This window comes from Daldinia decipiens, assembly GCF_022478715.1.
Source record: "Daldinia decipiens strain CBS 113046 unplaced genomic scaffold F4813scaffold_22, whole genome shotgun sequence".
Classification (NCBI taxonomy): Eukaryota; Fungi; Ascomycota; class Sordariomycetes; order Xylariales; family Hypoxylaceae; genus Daldinia; species Daldinia decipiens.
In genome coordinates this window covers 236,994-253,082 of record NW_026054565.1, presented here as the reverse complement: position 1 = coordinate 253,082, position 16,089 = coordinate 236,994, and the positions used below count along the sequence as shown (strand labels likewise).

The window sequence follows — 16,089 nt, the reverse complement described above, 5'->3', positions numbered from 1 at the left end:
AAAGAAGAAGAAAAGAGTCTAGGTCGACAGGAGAAAGACTACACGTCTCAAATGTACGTAACAAGATAAAAGTATGTTTTTAGATGCATCCTTTGTTGTAGGGGGATGATACATATATATTTTACAATTTAATTGAGTGGGGGACACCTTTTTTTTCCGGGGAGAGGTTCCGAGACGGCGTCCAGGAAACCCCCTTGACTCTTTTTCCTTGAAGCCTTTCCAAGTTCGTCTATCTTAGACTTCCAAGAGTGGGATTTTAAGCCTGTCCAGCCTGTCCAGCCTGTCCAGCCCCTCGGAATCTTTCACCATTTTCAAATACCACCAACCTAACTTAGGATTACCTACGTAGTCTCTTCCTTACGAAGAGGATATAGTATGTAGTCCAGACCTGCGTACCGTCCTTCCCGTGTAATTCGGTGCTTACAAGCTTTGTGATGCAACGCGATCCTTCACGAGCTATAGTGTATATCTAAACGCACCTATCTACGGACCAGCTAATCGGAGTTTTTCTTTATTTTTTCTAGCGAAACGAGACGACATGGAAGATGACAAACCCTTAATAACCATAATAACCATATAATAACCATATAATAACCATATAATAACCATATAATAACTATATAATAATCATATACATATAGCGTACTACTGCAAGGTGAATCGCCTATCCCTTTTCTGTCACCTTTCACCGAAGCAATTTTCCATCCCATCTACCCCTTTCATCGTGAAACGATAAAATCTTTCTGGGCATCGCGAGAGTCAAGATTTTCTCTCCACTATAGTGCATTCGGAGAAATACCATCGCGTGTTCCTGTACATCCCACCGCATTCTGAACTATGACGAAGCACTGTGACGGAGGGCTTTCGTGCAAGAAATTGAAAGCACCTCATGGTCATAAGCTGATCACCAAGTTCACATACGTACAGCCTTTTCCTACTGCCGACTACCGGCAGACTTTCCGTTTGATTTCAATCGGGATATTTCGTTCCAATTGCAACGGTCTAATATCATATTATAGGGAAGGCTTTGCTAATAAATTGCGATTGTCAGCTCAGAACATACAATACCTAACATATCCATTTCTGTTAAGATCTGTTAAGAAAATAGAATATGGAAAAAGAGGTCCGGCTTCGCTCATCTTTCCATGCCACATTACGTAGAAATGGAGAGAGAGGAAAAGCACATGGGGCCCCGGTGAAAACCCGACGTTGGATTGCATTATGCAGGTCCAGACGTATGTAGTCAGGGGAAAATGATATATCGTATCACTCTTTTAAGACTTTCTCCCCACTCTCTACCCAACCTCCAACCTCCAACCTCGGGGGGGCGTCCAAAATCATATGTAAAAATGTGACAAAAAACTTCCGGGCTGCATTGCGCCATCAGAAGGAGTTTAGTCCAGTGACAGTGACGAAAGAGGACTTGCGCCATAGGTAGACTTGGAGTTGAAGTTAGACCCAAGTTCAACGCAACGCAACGCAACGCAACGCAACATAAAACGAATGATAAGAGTCGCTACACGCGGCAAGAAGAAACGAGCTGCATATTGACTGCCGCCGTCGCTGCCGCCGTCGCTATCTTCTTGCAGATGCGCACGCGCGGGTTCCTCAGAATCAACTTGTTTAAACGTCTGATCGCCAACCTATTGCAAAATGTCCAACTTCCGCATTCACTCTGTGCATATGACGCCGCCTAAGCAAGAGTAATGGCGAGTTTCGATTAAACCCTAAACCTACACCGCCCTTTTAAATCGCTGAGATTCAAATTCTGCAGGTCACGTCCGGATATGTAAGTCAACACCCAGGGGTTCCCGCGAACAGACGTCTCTGGGCGGTGACGGGTAGACCTATGAAACAAATCTAGCTACCCACTAGAAAGTTAATAACATTTCATGGTCAATGATGAGCTTTTTGGGAGGAGATTTCTGATATATCTCGAATTAGTTATATATGTATTAGTTATCATGACTTTACTATGTAGGTATGTACATACCAGCCACCGAATTGGCGTAGGGGCTGGGGCAAACGGATGTGCTCGGACGTAGGAGTAAGACGATCTAAATTTTTATCGTCCCTTAAGATTTAGTGCTTCTAGAGTCCTAGGTTAAGTGTTTAAGGTGCCAAAATGTCTTCCTCTCGTCGAATTTACGTGAATGAACAGCGTGATGCGTATATGGCTACGTTCTAACGCAACGGAGAATCAAATCGTAGTTGATGCACCTGAGAAGCTATGAGATCCGTCTATGAATTGCTCCCTACTTTGAGCTCCTCCCAGAAGGGACCGTTCGGATATCTGTCATCATCGGTGTTATAAGTGTGTTAAATGCCATCTCCCGAGTCGCTCACTGAACACGCCAGCTGACCTTGTAGAAACTCAGCAGATGGGGCCACGAAAGTATCCAATGTATTCACGAGGAAGAGGCAGACTTGCTATACCGAACCTCAACGCCAGGAGACGCCCAAGCCCCTTCGACAAACCCTTAGTGTTACCCGGTCGGACCTTGAAGAACGAGCGTACGAAGTAGCCTGCTTATAATCCCATCTGAAGATGCCAACATGTGCTATACAATATAATCATAAGAGAGTCGGGTTGTAGTGACACCCTGATATATATAATATCATATTCTTTCGAGTGCCCCCAAGGCGAGGACCTAGCCACCTCCCCCGTTTTGATGGCATAGAATATTAACATGTAGATAAAATACTAACGTCCCCGACAACCTGTTTATCTTGGTATAACCCTCACCGGCTTTGTTACTTGAAAGTCAACTAGTGACCAAGCACAGGTAACCTACTGACAAAATCATATCATCGAAGACCCTATTTCACCGTTCATGATAGGAGGCTTTCAGGATCCTCGACAGCCACTATACCGTCAACGAACCGCCTTATCTCTCGGGCCCGATATTATTCTATTCTCCATTCACACGACTTTGTTGAATGTAGGACAAGCCACCGGTGAGGCACTTGCTCGAATTATCGTACCATACTCTGTGATCGATCCGACAGCAAGACATAAAACCCCCCACGGGAAGACCATGTACCGAAATGTCGTGTTACTGCCCAGGTGCTGTAAGCAAGCCACATTATGACAGATACCTCTAGTCCGCATACAAGGCTTGGAAGTATGCAGAGGATATCACATACAAATATGATATTCCTTGTCGACTTGAAGTAGTAGCGAGTAGTAGGAAGGCAAACAATGATGATTCCATAGTGATGCTAGGTGACTAGATATTCTCATCTTATTGTTATAAGTCGATATAGTTTCAAAACCCGACAACTCCCTGCCACCGTAACATAAAGTATCCTATCGCTACATAGCATATTAGCTTTACGGATTCCCCACGTGTAGCCTTCTTTAGATGTACATACATATCAGCGCCCTTAAGACACAAAGACACCTGCATACGCGGGTATTTTTTAACATACAACCAATGTACCCAAGTAGTAATATAGAACACAACTCGGAATATTCTATATTGATAGGCTCTCCTTCCGCTATATTGACAAATGTTAATATAGATTGTTTACTAGTATAAACCTTTGGTAACCTTGGGTGTCATACCCCAGCACAAATGTTTATCGAGGCGTATGAACAGAAACGTCACACGATATGCTTAGGTCCTTGAGCCTCTTGACCTATTATTCTGTAGAGATATGCTAGGCACATTAGAAAAGCACGTTGTCCATTGTTTGTCATATCCCATATTCTTACAGGGTACTTAGGTAGGTGTAATATGATAACAATGCGTGTTAAGGTCGGGAAGATAAGTATACTCGTGTGTACATCCACCTTTTTTCGGCATAGCAGCATGCCGGCATCGTGTAAAACTGCTTCGTTTTGTTCTTTTCTTATTTATACCTCGATTCTGGTGGCTAGGTAAGCAGCGGAAGCGTAAAGGACTGGTATTCATCTAGGTTAGGTACTTTTCTGGGTGTTCCCCTTGTTCAACCCGGGAGTCCGGGACTGGGGCCGTCGTATCTAAAACGTGGGAGCTCGGAGCTGACGTTATAAGATGCCCTTGTATCTACGGCTAAGACGGTTGACGACATATCACATACCACGTCCAAGGACTCGGGATACGCGGTAGTAGATAGAACGGATTAAACCGACTATCAGGCATGTAAAGTATGGTACAGGCTAATCTAATATGGTAGGTCTCATTGAATAAGTGGATAGCTGAGGGCCTTCAGCCGCCCTATTTTGTCAAGGTATTTTAAGTTCTTCAACGTCAATAATACTAGAAGCTAGTAGAAATTGCATCTATTATGCACATCCTAGGTCGAGTGGGCCTTTTACAAGGAAGAAGATAGCCTAGTGGATGATATAGTATAGTAGGTAGTTAATAAATCTAGAAGCCTCAGTAGACACACCGCTAAGTCCAAGAGTGTTGCATAGGGCAACGGTACTTCACTAGGTCCAACCCTTATTAGTGTTTAGCAATGCCACATATAGAGGGATAGATCACAATTTTTATGTTTTTATGTACGGTTAGATACCCAGGTAAACATCGTCGTGAGACATGGCATGGTCCACCGTCGGAAAGAACGCTATCCATTTTGACCGCTAGGCTGCCTTTTCGTTTTCATACAATGGCCTTGTGATAGCCAGGTGTCAAATTTCGCACTGACCGTACGCCCAGCATCCTCGGGTGCCCACGTTGAGCACTTGATGCCCGAAATCCGTCCATACATTCCATAGTAGGCCTTGTACACCCTGTTCTCCTCCACCGGTTGAGCGTTTACAGCCGTATAAGCGGCCCAAGCACACTCCTGGAATGTTTTGATATCGCTTACATATTATCTAGGAATACTTCGTAAAATCTCCGCCAAGAGGGGCGCTCGGAATAGGTAAGAGGATGACTACTTTGGGTAGTCAACTAACTGACCGGGGGCACCTTTTCGGTATGAAAGTTCGCATTAAGGTAGACAGAGGAAAAGGAGATAAGTGGAACTTGGGTAAGGCTTGAATATTGTCATTTCCATTCCCCTATGCCACCTACGAATCCAGCCAACCATCCAGGGAAACCTCAAAGGTGAATACGCGGTGAACATAGGAGTCACTCACACTATTCCCCCTCGCACTTACACCTGGCAACTTAACTGAGCCTGCTATGCCGAGTCGGCATATGAGCTACCCCTATCTCCTGACGGCAATGCTCACCTACCTACTTACTCGCGACACGTACATGGACGGGGATCGACTGAATCAAATTGCTTGCTGATATGGCTTTTACCGCAAGGATACGTCTGGGACTTTGAATTGCTGTCCAACTCTCTATCTAACAATACGAAAATACGGTCAGTATCAGACAGATTTGTACTAGAGGCATTAACTACGTTACCTATAGACGAGTGGCTAGCTCTTCTTTGTGTCATATCTCGATTTGGTTTCCATACACAACAATGAGTGTGTCAGGATTCTAGATGAGACATCTAGAACAAAGACCGTGTTCAGTATGTGTAGACACAGATCCTCGTAGATAGATCAGAGCTCCTCGCGGAACAACGAAGTTGTTTCCCTACTGTTTGGTTCCACCTCGTGGCAAAGTGTTGTTGTGACTACCTAGAGATACGGACGGCTCGGTTGGACCGGCTATTTGGTTTGTTCGGTTGGGTGAGAAACGAGGAAGTTGAACCAGTAGCCAAATTACCTAGAGGACGCCTACTTGACGTTGCGTAGGAAATAAATGAAGTCTATTGCACTCTAGGCTCATGACAATGGCGCTCGTGACATTTATATATTATATAGTACATGTATCCCTTTCGATTTAGTAGAGGCCATCTGTGTCTTTAGCAAATATTATATCGAACTCCCATGGATGCTCCCTTTTCCTATATCACGGTCTTTCTATAAATGATACGCATCCTCTGTATTTAGAAACGAAGCCCTTCCGTCTTACTACTGGTAGCCATACTACCACTCGCTCCAGATAAGCTGCGAGACCCTAAAAGTTTGGACTGACGGAAACTTACGTTTCACCCCTAAACGTGCCTCGAATCATAAATACTATCTTATATTAATTTTAATTAGTAAACAGGAGACAAACTGCCATCGATGAATCATAGGTAATATCAACACGAAGCAACTATAGCCATCAGGATATCGGGTAGTTATTCGTGTAGCTATCTAGGTTAGGTACCTAACCTTTCATCACCGTTAAAAGCCCTTTGAACCTACTTGTTGAGACTTCTGTAGAAGTATGCCACTATTAATATATTCATATATATACCTACCTACTCAACCACAGTGGCGGCTAATTACCTCAGACGTGAGCTCGTTTTCATTAACATTACTACATATTGTGCGGAGAAGATATATTTTTCAACATGTTTGTAAAAGACGGGAACAATTACGAATCCTCACCAAATGAATTAATTTTACGTTGCTATATCTACCTGTGTCATCAAGCCATTATTATGTACCACTTGAAGCATGAGGATCTTGGGCTTTCCAGTTTGGTGTCTTCATTGGGTGTTCGCTTCGTACTGGTTACGATTCTGAATAGCTATGAAGAGTACCTACCTCAATAGGGCTTCAACTCAGAATCCTTTGCGTTGCTAGTGTTATACATTCGTAATCATATCTCTTTAAGCACATTGTTCTTACATACGCATTGATCTCGGAGTGTAAGCAGTGTTGTGAGTGACCTACGAATACGGTACTTGAATATTCTCTGAGTCCTACGAGCTCCGGCAACTCCCCATCACCGGCTACGTATCGTCTATTTTGTCACTGAGTTATATAGGCACTTCTGGTTGCCTAGTGCTACGCTGTTGTTGATGTCCCGGCCGAATTTACTGCGAACTTCGGCTGCGAGGACCGCGCATATAGAGGGATTGTCTGAGAGATAGCTTCGGCCTATAGCTCTGGTGTAATATGCCGCCTGTCACTTAACTTTTTTATTAGCCTAGTGAAACCTGGGTGCCAATACGTCGATCTGCATTATTAATGCGTACACAGTAACTATATTACTTCGTTGTGCAGTATGGTGTCGATGCTATAAGGCTGCGAGCAGGATGTGGCTGTTACTCAGATGGTAGTGGACGAACCAATATAAGGCACAGGAATGAACTGCATGCGAGAGACCATTAACGCCAATAGGAACCGAACCTAAACTCACTCAACATGCTCGCCAGTTTGATAACTCTAAATTGAATCAACTAATTTGGTCACTGCAGTAGCGCGTATGATGACATGTCTGGTGTAGCGTAAGGGGCTTCATATAATTATAGGTTTGGGGGAGGAAAATGCTATCCTACTCCTAAAGGCAACTACCTACGTTAGAGCTGTAGAAATGGAAGATAGCAGCAGCGGTGCTCAAGGGCTTTTATCCTAAGAGAAGATAAACCACTCTCGTGTAAGTAGACAGACGGATAGAGATGGACTGACTTACAGATATACGTAGGGCAACCAGGCAAATAATATAAACCCCAGCAGCACAACAAGACGTCACATCACGTACGACCATAAGATCTGGAAAATTCGGGATCCCGTCCGTTCTCCCCCCTAGACAAGCCAGATACTGTCGGATTGGTAGTTGGGTCGGTGATGCCCAGCGAATCCCTGGTGTTGTACGTTTTATACTTTTTTGTTCCTTTTTTTCTCGGCTGTTTTTTCCTTGATATTGGAATAGTTGTATTACATGTTACCTGTTGATGAGGTCGAAACTTCTACCCCTATATTCCCAGTGTAGCAAACAGCCAACCATCTTGATAAATAATCTCGTATGAAGACCACGAACGTGACAATTCGAGGATAATGTATTCATTCACTGACTAGTGCATACTGAATTATCTCAGTGAGCAAGCAATCAAATGCATACAATGTTCCTTCGGCGTAAGGTAATAATTTCCTACGATATTTCTCTCTGGGGAAACAACAAAAACTGAGCCTTCTTCCCTATCAGTTACATTTGTTTACATGTATGATCTTATTTCTATTTTCATGAGGTGACATAATACACATACGCAAGAAAACTATCGACTCAACTGTTAACTGCCTCCTTTGATTATTCACAATAACGGCAGGCAATAATGCAGTGGTGATACCCTATAGGACGCGCTAATACAAACACCCGACCGCCTCTGCGGACCTCAATCATCTTGCATGAATGGGCTATAGGCTATAGCTAACGCTTCAAGTGGTGTTCCCCTTCTTTCTCGCTTCCTCTGCGCTTGTCATCAACCGCGCTGTGCACAGATAGTGCTTACGTGGCAATGCCGCCTAACACAATCCTAAGCTCGGTAAACTCGCCACTATGCATGGCTATAACTAGCTGCCGGTTTCCCCATCTCATCTTCGACGGAAGTTGGGCATCGAGGTATAATAATATAGATAAACCACTAATAGTCACTAGATTAGCTATCCCGTTCCTCGCTTGAACCATCCTGAGGGAGAGTTTTTGGGGCGAGTCCGCCCGGTGCTGGCGGAACTGGCGGCGGGGGTGGGCCGTCATCCCCTCCCGGAGCAGGGGGTGCCAGTTCGCCTGGGGCTGGAGGCTTGGCGGACGACGGGATGGTCATAGGGCCTTTCGGAACGGCTATACGGTTAGGTAACCGTTCACCACGGATAACTTTCTCAACTTCCTCTTTGCTCAGCGTCTCGTACTCGACTAACGCCTTGGCTAGGAGGTCAAGCTCCTTACGATGATCCATTAGAAGTTTCCGGGCTCGCTCATAAGCTTCGTTCAGTGTGCGTTGGACTTCGGACTCGACTTGGGCCCTGGTTTCGCTGCTCAGGGAGTCGTATCGGCTCCTGTACTCCATATTTCCGAGTTTGGCAGACATGCCCAAGCTGGCAACCATATCGAATGCAACAGCGGTTGCTGCTTGGAGATCCTGAGTGTATATTATCAGCTCAAATTCATACTCAAATACGAATAAGTAAGTGCAGGGTGCACTCTTACCGATGATGCGCCACTGGTAACTTGGTTAACTCCGTAGACAATCTCTTCAGCAAGTTTACCTCCTAGACACATCTCTATCCGAGCCAAATAATTGCTTATAGTGTAGGAATATTTGTCCATTTCTGGCAGAGAGGCTGTGTGACCTAGTGAGTGTGCGCGAGGCAGGACGGTGACCTTGTACAAGCTTGAGCCAGAACCCTTGGTCAATAGGTTGACAAGCGCGTGGCCAGCCTCGTGATAAGCTGTCATTTCTTTCTCTTCGGCGCTTATAACCATTGTCTTTCGTTCGGCACCCATGATGACTCTGTCCTTGGCCCAATCAAAATCTTCTTTCCTGACCGAGGCCGCCTTCGCCTTGCTCGCGTGAACGGCGGCTTGATTAACAATATTTTCGAGCTCGGCACCAGAAAGTCCGGAAGTACCTAAAGCGATAGCTTGGAGATCGACATCCTTGGCAGCCTTGATTTTCTGGGCGTGGTACTTAAGGATGGCAAGACGACCACGGACATCAGGCAGGTCAACAACGACGTGACGGTCAAAACGACCTGGTCGCGTAAGGGCCTTGTCGAGTAACTCTGGGAAATTAGTAGCACCGATGATAATAACACCGCTGGTCTGATCGAATCCATCAAGTTCAGTAAGAAGTTGGTTCAGAGTCTGCTTCACGTATGCGGCGTCGCGCGCATTTCGACGACCTCCTATAGCATCAAGCTCGTCAATGAAGACTATAGCAGGCGACTTAGATTTGGCAGCGGCAAAGAGATCCCGGACTCTCTTCGCACCAACGCCGACATAAACCTCATCGAATTCGCTACCAGACATGTAGAAGAACGGGACACCGGCCTCGCCAGCGACAGCTCTTGCGAGAAGCGTTTTTCCAGTACCAGGAGGGCCTACCAGCAGAATACCTTTGGGGAGTTTACCGCCTAGTTGGGAGAACTTGTCGGGGTTGCGCAGAAAGTCGACCATCTCCTGTAATTCCTCCTTGGCTTCGTCAGCACCGTGCACATCTGAGAATCGAGTCTTCTGATGTTCCGCTTTGACCTCACTTTCGACTTTGCCACCAGGTCGCTTGAAAATACTCAAGGCATCGATAAGCATAGTTACAACGACTAAACTGAGATAGGTGAAGAGACAGAACCAGAGAAGAAATTTAACCCAGCGAAAGATACTGCCACCAAGGGTCTCATCGACGACAACGTGAAGCGGGCCATCCTTGCCACCCGTCGCCTGGCCGCCTTTAGAGACTGCTAGGTTGCTACCGCGGGATCGAGCAGCTAGAGCCTGAGTGACAGCTTGGACTTGCGTGGGGGTTAGGTCTCCAGGTAGATTCTTAACAGTTTGGCTGATTTCTTCGTCTTGAATTCCCTGGCCACCATTCGGAGTTAACATGTTCAAGGCTTTATGGTACGCTTCAGTTGCAGCACCGTTCGTTGCAAAGCGTCCAGACTGATATCTCTCAATGATGATAGCGGGCATATTAGCTTTCAAGAGGGCCTGATAGAATGCGTTTTGAGCGGTGGCACTAGTTGGGTTCCTATTGGCAGACTCTTCCATATGGGCAAGCAAGTTCCTAGACAGACCACCGGCCTGAAAAGATCGTCGTTGGGGCAGATTCATCTTCGTTAACTGGTTCGGGAATATACGTGGAGCAGTGGACGTCGACATAGAGCGGACCGATAGATATTGTGGGTATAGACGATGCACCACCGGATTCGCTGCAATGAGCGCGGTACGCTGCATACTCGAAATCGAGGAGCGAATATCGAAGGGAGCCGGAATATTCTTTACAGAGGCGGTGGGCATGAGACGGGCATCGTGTTGGGCATTTCGAAGAAACTCGGGAAGCTCAAACTTGGGAATAACTGGAGAGGGCTTAGGCTGGGCATGCGCCCGTTGATGATTCGATTCGACTTTGAGGGTTCGAGGTAGTTTCGGATTCAAAGGCGGCAGCGTAGGCGCTCGGAATGATACCATCAACGTGTTCAATAGTGAGGGCCATAAATCCGTCGTCGCCGCCGCGATGCTCGGCAGAGCTGACGTTTGAAACGCCATGGCGACTTGGCTCAAGTATCCGCTTAGTCAGTCAGTGTTGGCTATTCGATACTTGCTCGCATTGAAGAATTCGAAGGATAGACGTGATATGCGCAAAGAGTGGCGGCGAGGCAAAAAAAAAAAAAGAAATAAAAAGATGACCAATTCAAAGCGTAAATTCACCTGATTTAGTAGATAGAAATGAATCTAAAGAAAGAGAAGAGCGATCAGCTTCTGATTGGTGATTGGGAAGGAGGCCGCATTCTCCTCGAACGGGAATTGCAAAGCCTTGGTGGTAGTCACTAGAATCAGAAACTCAAGGAAAATTGCGGCGAATCTCTTGCAAGTTTGGTTTGCGTTGGTGATGTGATCACCGGCAGGTTGCTAGGTGCTGTCCTTACCAATACGGCCGGTCTTCGGCGAAAGTTTAGAACCGGGTGCGCTTAAGTGCATATCTTGGTTGAACAATTTTGCTCAGCTGTGGATAGAAGGCTATCGCTATTGCTATGTATTACTCTTATCTGCCCCGGGCTCTTACCTAACCCAACCTAAGGTACCTATGTATGTCTTTGGATGTGTCGTCACAGTTGGATCACCCACGTGGATAACGTCAAAATCAACTTTGCTCCATACTCGCAATTAGCTTCGACGATACATGTAGTGGATACACCACTCATTATATTATTCCACTTATGAATAGCGACTTAACGTACCTAACTCAACGCACCGTGAAAGCTATTGATATCTAGCAGAGTTATCGCTAAACTGCCTGAGATAGGTTAATAGGTACCTAAAGGCTAAATAATTCTAATCTATCTCTCTTAGATTAGGCACTCATTTTTAATAGGTCCAATGAGTCTAGCTCTCTGTCTTTCTCCCCCTTTCCCTTTCTCTATACATAATGCTCAGTCATCATTCGTCAATCCCCGACGAATCGCAAGGACATTATCCACGATCACCGCATCAATACCTTCCTTAACCTGGCGCTATATAGTGAGATGATCGTTAGCCTCTTAACTCGTTTTAATTCTACGTACAGTAACTTACCTGGACCAATATAGGATCATTGTTCTGAACTCCGTAGCTGACGCAGATCAACCCAGTCTGCTTCACTACTTTGACCAGCCGAGGACTGTTCACGAACGACTCCGCGTTACTCACAATCCCCAGCAGATTCCAGCGGCTCGCGAACCGGATAGCCTCCTGAAGACTGCTAGCCCTGATGTCGCTGACCTCTTCGTTCCCCGCATCTGTTAAAAACAAAATCGGAATGCTCGGTTGCTTAAAGCTGAGGCAGAGGCAGATGTCGGGGTTGAAACTGCTGAAGATAATATGACGATTCTTAGTCAAGTCGTACACCTTATTCAAGACAGTGTCGCAGAACGAATTGAGCTCAATCGCATACGTATCCATATCCTCTTTCTCGCTCTCGAGTAGCATGGGGTACTTCATCTCAATATTGAACCCGACATTTTCTGGTACTTTCTTGAAGAGCTCCTCAAGAGTGGCAAACGGCGCCTGAACAAAATTTCCCCGGGTGTTTGCCTTGTAGCCCTTCTTTTTGAAGTTAAGTGTGTATTTCATACGCTCGTCAAGATTGCTCTTCACACCTTTAGCCAAGTCCACAGAAAGAGATCTTTGCCTCGGTCCCGGCTCTTTTACACCGTTTCCATTAGTATTATCTCCTTTTTTCTCGGGAGATTCATTTCCAGGTCTTGGCTGAGACTCATTGTTGATATGGAGAAATTGCTCCAAGGTCAATGTATGAACCGGCGCATCTATACCGGTCTCGCTCACTAAGAAATCGTGATATATGACAGGTACGTGGTCTTTAGTGAGCTGGACGTCGAATTCAACATAGTGAGCCCCCAAGTTAGCCGCAGCGATGAATGACGAAACCGTGTTCTCGCCCAACTGGAGCGATTTGTTCTCGAGGAAATTCTTGCCAAGACCACGATGACCGAAGACCATAGTAGAAGACAACTTCTTCCAGTACGTCTGGTGAGAGTTGATTTCCATGTTTGGATGCGAGAATGGCGTGATGATGAGGAAGTTGAAGTTAACAGCACCAATAACTTCTAAGTTTGCGCCCAGGATTGGTACACATACATCTCCCTGAAGGTTCATTCGCTTCGTCCCAAGTGACGGACGGACAGATGATAGCAACGCTACCGCACGGCCAACCTTGTTTTTCTCATTGCCAGAGTAGGTAGGCACGATGTCGAAGAGTAATCTGACATTTGAGGCATCCGAGGTAGTAAACAAGATCGGCTCGGTAGATATGTTCTCGTGTACTGGCAGATCAATGATAGTTGGCTCCCCCTGCGCCCCCTGAGCTGAAACCACAACGGATAGGGCCGTGTCAAGCTGATTGGTATGCGCTTCCGTTAAAGGAACGCGGTCGAGTTTGACAGCTTCGATATTCTTCCGCATATCCATGGACCCTAAGCTCACCATCACAAGGCTGTTATCTTTTAGGTAACGGTGACCGAAAGATTTGATTGGCTCCGTGATCCGGGTGCTCCCGTCTGACCTTCGGTCTTCAAGAGATAACGTTTCTGGAGGTGAGGACGAAACCAAATGCGGCGCTTGAGTATCCTCCGCGCCATTCGCAGATAATGAGCTAACTTCATGCTCCGCGAGTAGCTTCGCTATGTTCAGATGTCCTCGCAAAGCTGCGTGTTCTTTGGCGGTCCACCCGAAAGAATCCGTTTTCCCAACATCTGCCCCCGCTTCTATTAGTAGTTGCGCCACGGGAAGATGTCCATCAACGGCTGATATGTGTAGAGGAGTCCATGCGAACGATTTCTCCGGCAATTCCAGCTTCACTTTTTGCTCGGGTGACCCCTCAAGCAGGATCTTAGCACACTCGACGTGTCCAAATCTAGCAGCAATATGCAACGCAGTCTCTCCTGTCTCGTCTTGCCAGTTTATATCTATACCGGCCTCCACGAGCATCCGCACAATGTATACGAAATTCGATTTCGTAGCCAATGCCAATACGGCGCTGGATTTAGACACAGATTTCCTAGCAACACCTTCTTTATGAGTTGGGCCCTGCCAGTTCTCTCCCTGCAAAAGACACTTCGTAGTCAATGGGTGACCACCGATGACTGCAAGATGAAGTGGCGCATTGCCTTCTGTATCCTGCCACTCAGGGGCATCAATTCCATCTTCGACATTGAACTGTCCCCATTCCTGCATCTTCGCCATGACAACCTGGCAGAGAACGACAATGCCGAATTGCGCCGCATAATGGAGAGGCATGCGGCCTAACGTGTCTCTAGCCAACAACGCACGGCGCTGCTCTCCTTGAAGGGAGTCGAGAAGATAGCACAGGAGCTGTACTGTTTCATCTTCCTTGCTTAATAGCTGCGTCACAGGGCCGTTTCCATTTGCCGATCGTGTCGCCGTCGAACCATTAGTTTGGGGTGGCGCAACATAGTGACTGTTAAAGTGAGACTTTATTGGAAGAGAAACCGCGTTGGGTTCCAGATCGCCAACTTGTGATGATTTACTCCGTCCAATATGGATGACTAGACGGTGAACGCAATTGCGCTCATTTATGTCTCCCGGTTCGTCTAACGTCTTAATTTGCCCTACCAAATGTGTGATGCAGGCCCTTGACCGAGCGGAAATAGAACGCTGTAGGAGGTTGAGCAGCATCTCCTGCGAAGCCTGTTCGGGTGTCACCAGCTTCTCGCTTTCTAGGATACTCTGTAGTGTTGCAATGTCATCCTTACGAATTGCGACATCAAGCTGGTCTAGAACGGGTTGCGAGACGTTCAACATGACCTTCGCGGTCACTCTTCCAAGAGAACGCACTGAACGCGTAGACTTATCTGACTTGGCATCGTCGAAATTCTGCGCATCTCCAAGCGCGGAGAGCCACTTGTTAATCTCGTTGATCAGCCGTACAACAGTGGTATCCTTGGCGAAAGGCTTAGGGTCGACCTTGGTCGTAATATATCGTTGCTGAGTGGTCGTGTTCGGTACTTTCTTATCCAGCTTCTTTGTGATCTTCACGAAACCTCTGCGATTAATTTCGCCAAACCATTGTAGGTTGCGCAGCTGATTTCGAAGCTCAAGCAGAGCTCCCATAAGCTCTTCGCTCTCCTGGTCATCCAATTCTGCAACGACCTCCGGACTCCTACCATATCTATCCTCGAGTAACTTGATACGGCGATGGGCCTCGGCAAACTTCTTGTTGTAGAAGGAATCGACATCTTCGAGGTTACGGTCCAGAGCGAAGAAAAACTCTGTGTGTATCAGGTTAGGGGGTGCAACGGGTTTCGACGTAGCGTCGAGAAATTAGCCCACCTGCTAGATCAACGTCCTCTCCTGCATTTACAGCATTCGTAGCTGCCTTGATCAACTTCTTTAGACCTTTGTAATCGATGTACGAAGATGCCCACTCGGGGACTTGGTTACGAGGTAAACTATATAAAAAAGGTGTCAGCTCTTGGACGTAGAATTGCGGGATGCTCTCAGATATGTTGGTGATCCTTACTTTCTTCCGAACTTCATCTTGCGCCTGTCTTTTCCTAGTCGGTAGATGGTGTACAATGAAGAAGAAGGTTTAACCCGGTATAATAAAGATGGGAAATCGAGTTAAATAGAAATGGACACTGGCCAAGTAGCGAAAAAGAATATGATTAACTCGGGGTAGTGACTAATGTCAAACAAGGTGCCTATCTAGGTAATCAATTAGCTGGACATTATTCCATCATGGTCAATGCTCCAAAGAAGTGCCTGACTTACACCAACTCGGGATTCCGAGTTAGATAGGTAGACTATGAATAACAGCTGCAAGAAGAATAGCCGCTGGCTACTCGATATCAGACGAATGATGCTGCGTGGCTCGGTTGTTATTATGAATAACCTGTCGACTGAATCTCTTGCTGTCGAAGGCAGGTATTCAGAGCCATTGACGTTTACCAAACTTCAATATTGACAATCGAGAATGATAATTTCTCTTATGTAGGGAAAGTGGCGAACATAGAAACAACAGAAACAAAGATCTAGGTCAAGCACCGGACCTTATGTAGGGAAGTGAAGGCAAGGTAAAGATCAGTGTTACTTAACCTAGTAAACTTTTACACCGCAAAGCGTCCTGACGTTGATGTGTATGCAGTACATGTAC

At 46.2% G+C, this 16,089-nt stretch overlaps 2 protein-coding genes across 2 annotated transcripts; both read right to left on the bottom strand.

The window, feature by feature from the left end:
- Positions 1–8,364: 8,364 nt before the first annotated feature.
- On the bottom strand, positions 8,365–10,532 carry F4813DRAFT_381402 (intermembrane space AAA protease IAP-1; the record flags this gene model as incomplete). Its single annotated transcript, XM_049245671.1, has 2 exons — positions 8,365–8,844; positions 8,913–10,532. The coding sequence occupies 2 exons, from the start codon at positions 10,530–10,532 to the stop codon at positions 8,365–8,367; spliced, it is 2,100 nt and encodes a 699-aa protein (XP_049098500.1).
- Positions 10,533–11,329: 797 nt separating this feature from the next.
- Positions 11,330–15,909, bottom strand: F4813DRAFT_127953 (glycerophosphodiester phosphodiesterase GDE1). Its single transcript, XM_049238681.1, has 5 exons — positions 15,708–15,909; positions 15,457–15,641; positions 15,267–15,385; positions 11,994–15,205; positions 11,330–11,932 (listed from the first exon to the last, which is right to left on the bottom strand). The coding sequence occupies exons 2-5, from the start codon at positions 15,471–15,473 to the stop codon at positions 11,852–11,854; spliced, it is 3,429 nt and encodes a 1,142-aa protein (XP_049098499.1). The 5' UTR covers positions 15,474–15,641; positions 15,708–15,909; the 3' UTR covers positions 11,330–11,851.
- Positions 15,910–16,089: the final 180 nt, after the last annotated feature.

Bases quoted from the DNA above. Each gene is read 5' to 3' on its own strand.
- F4813DRAFT_127953 (XM_049238681.1), bottom strand. The intron at 15,206-15,266 runs GTGGGCTAATTT...TGATACACACAG, and splicing joins AGAGGACGTTGATCTAGCAG to AGTTTTTCTTCGCTCTGGAC. The intron at 11,933-11,993 runs GTAAGTTACTGT...CTCACTATATAG, and splicing joins ATGATCCTATATTGGTCCAG to CGCCAGGTTAAGGAAGGTAT.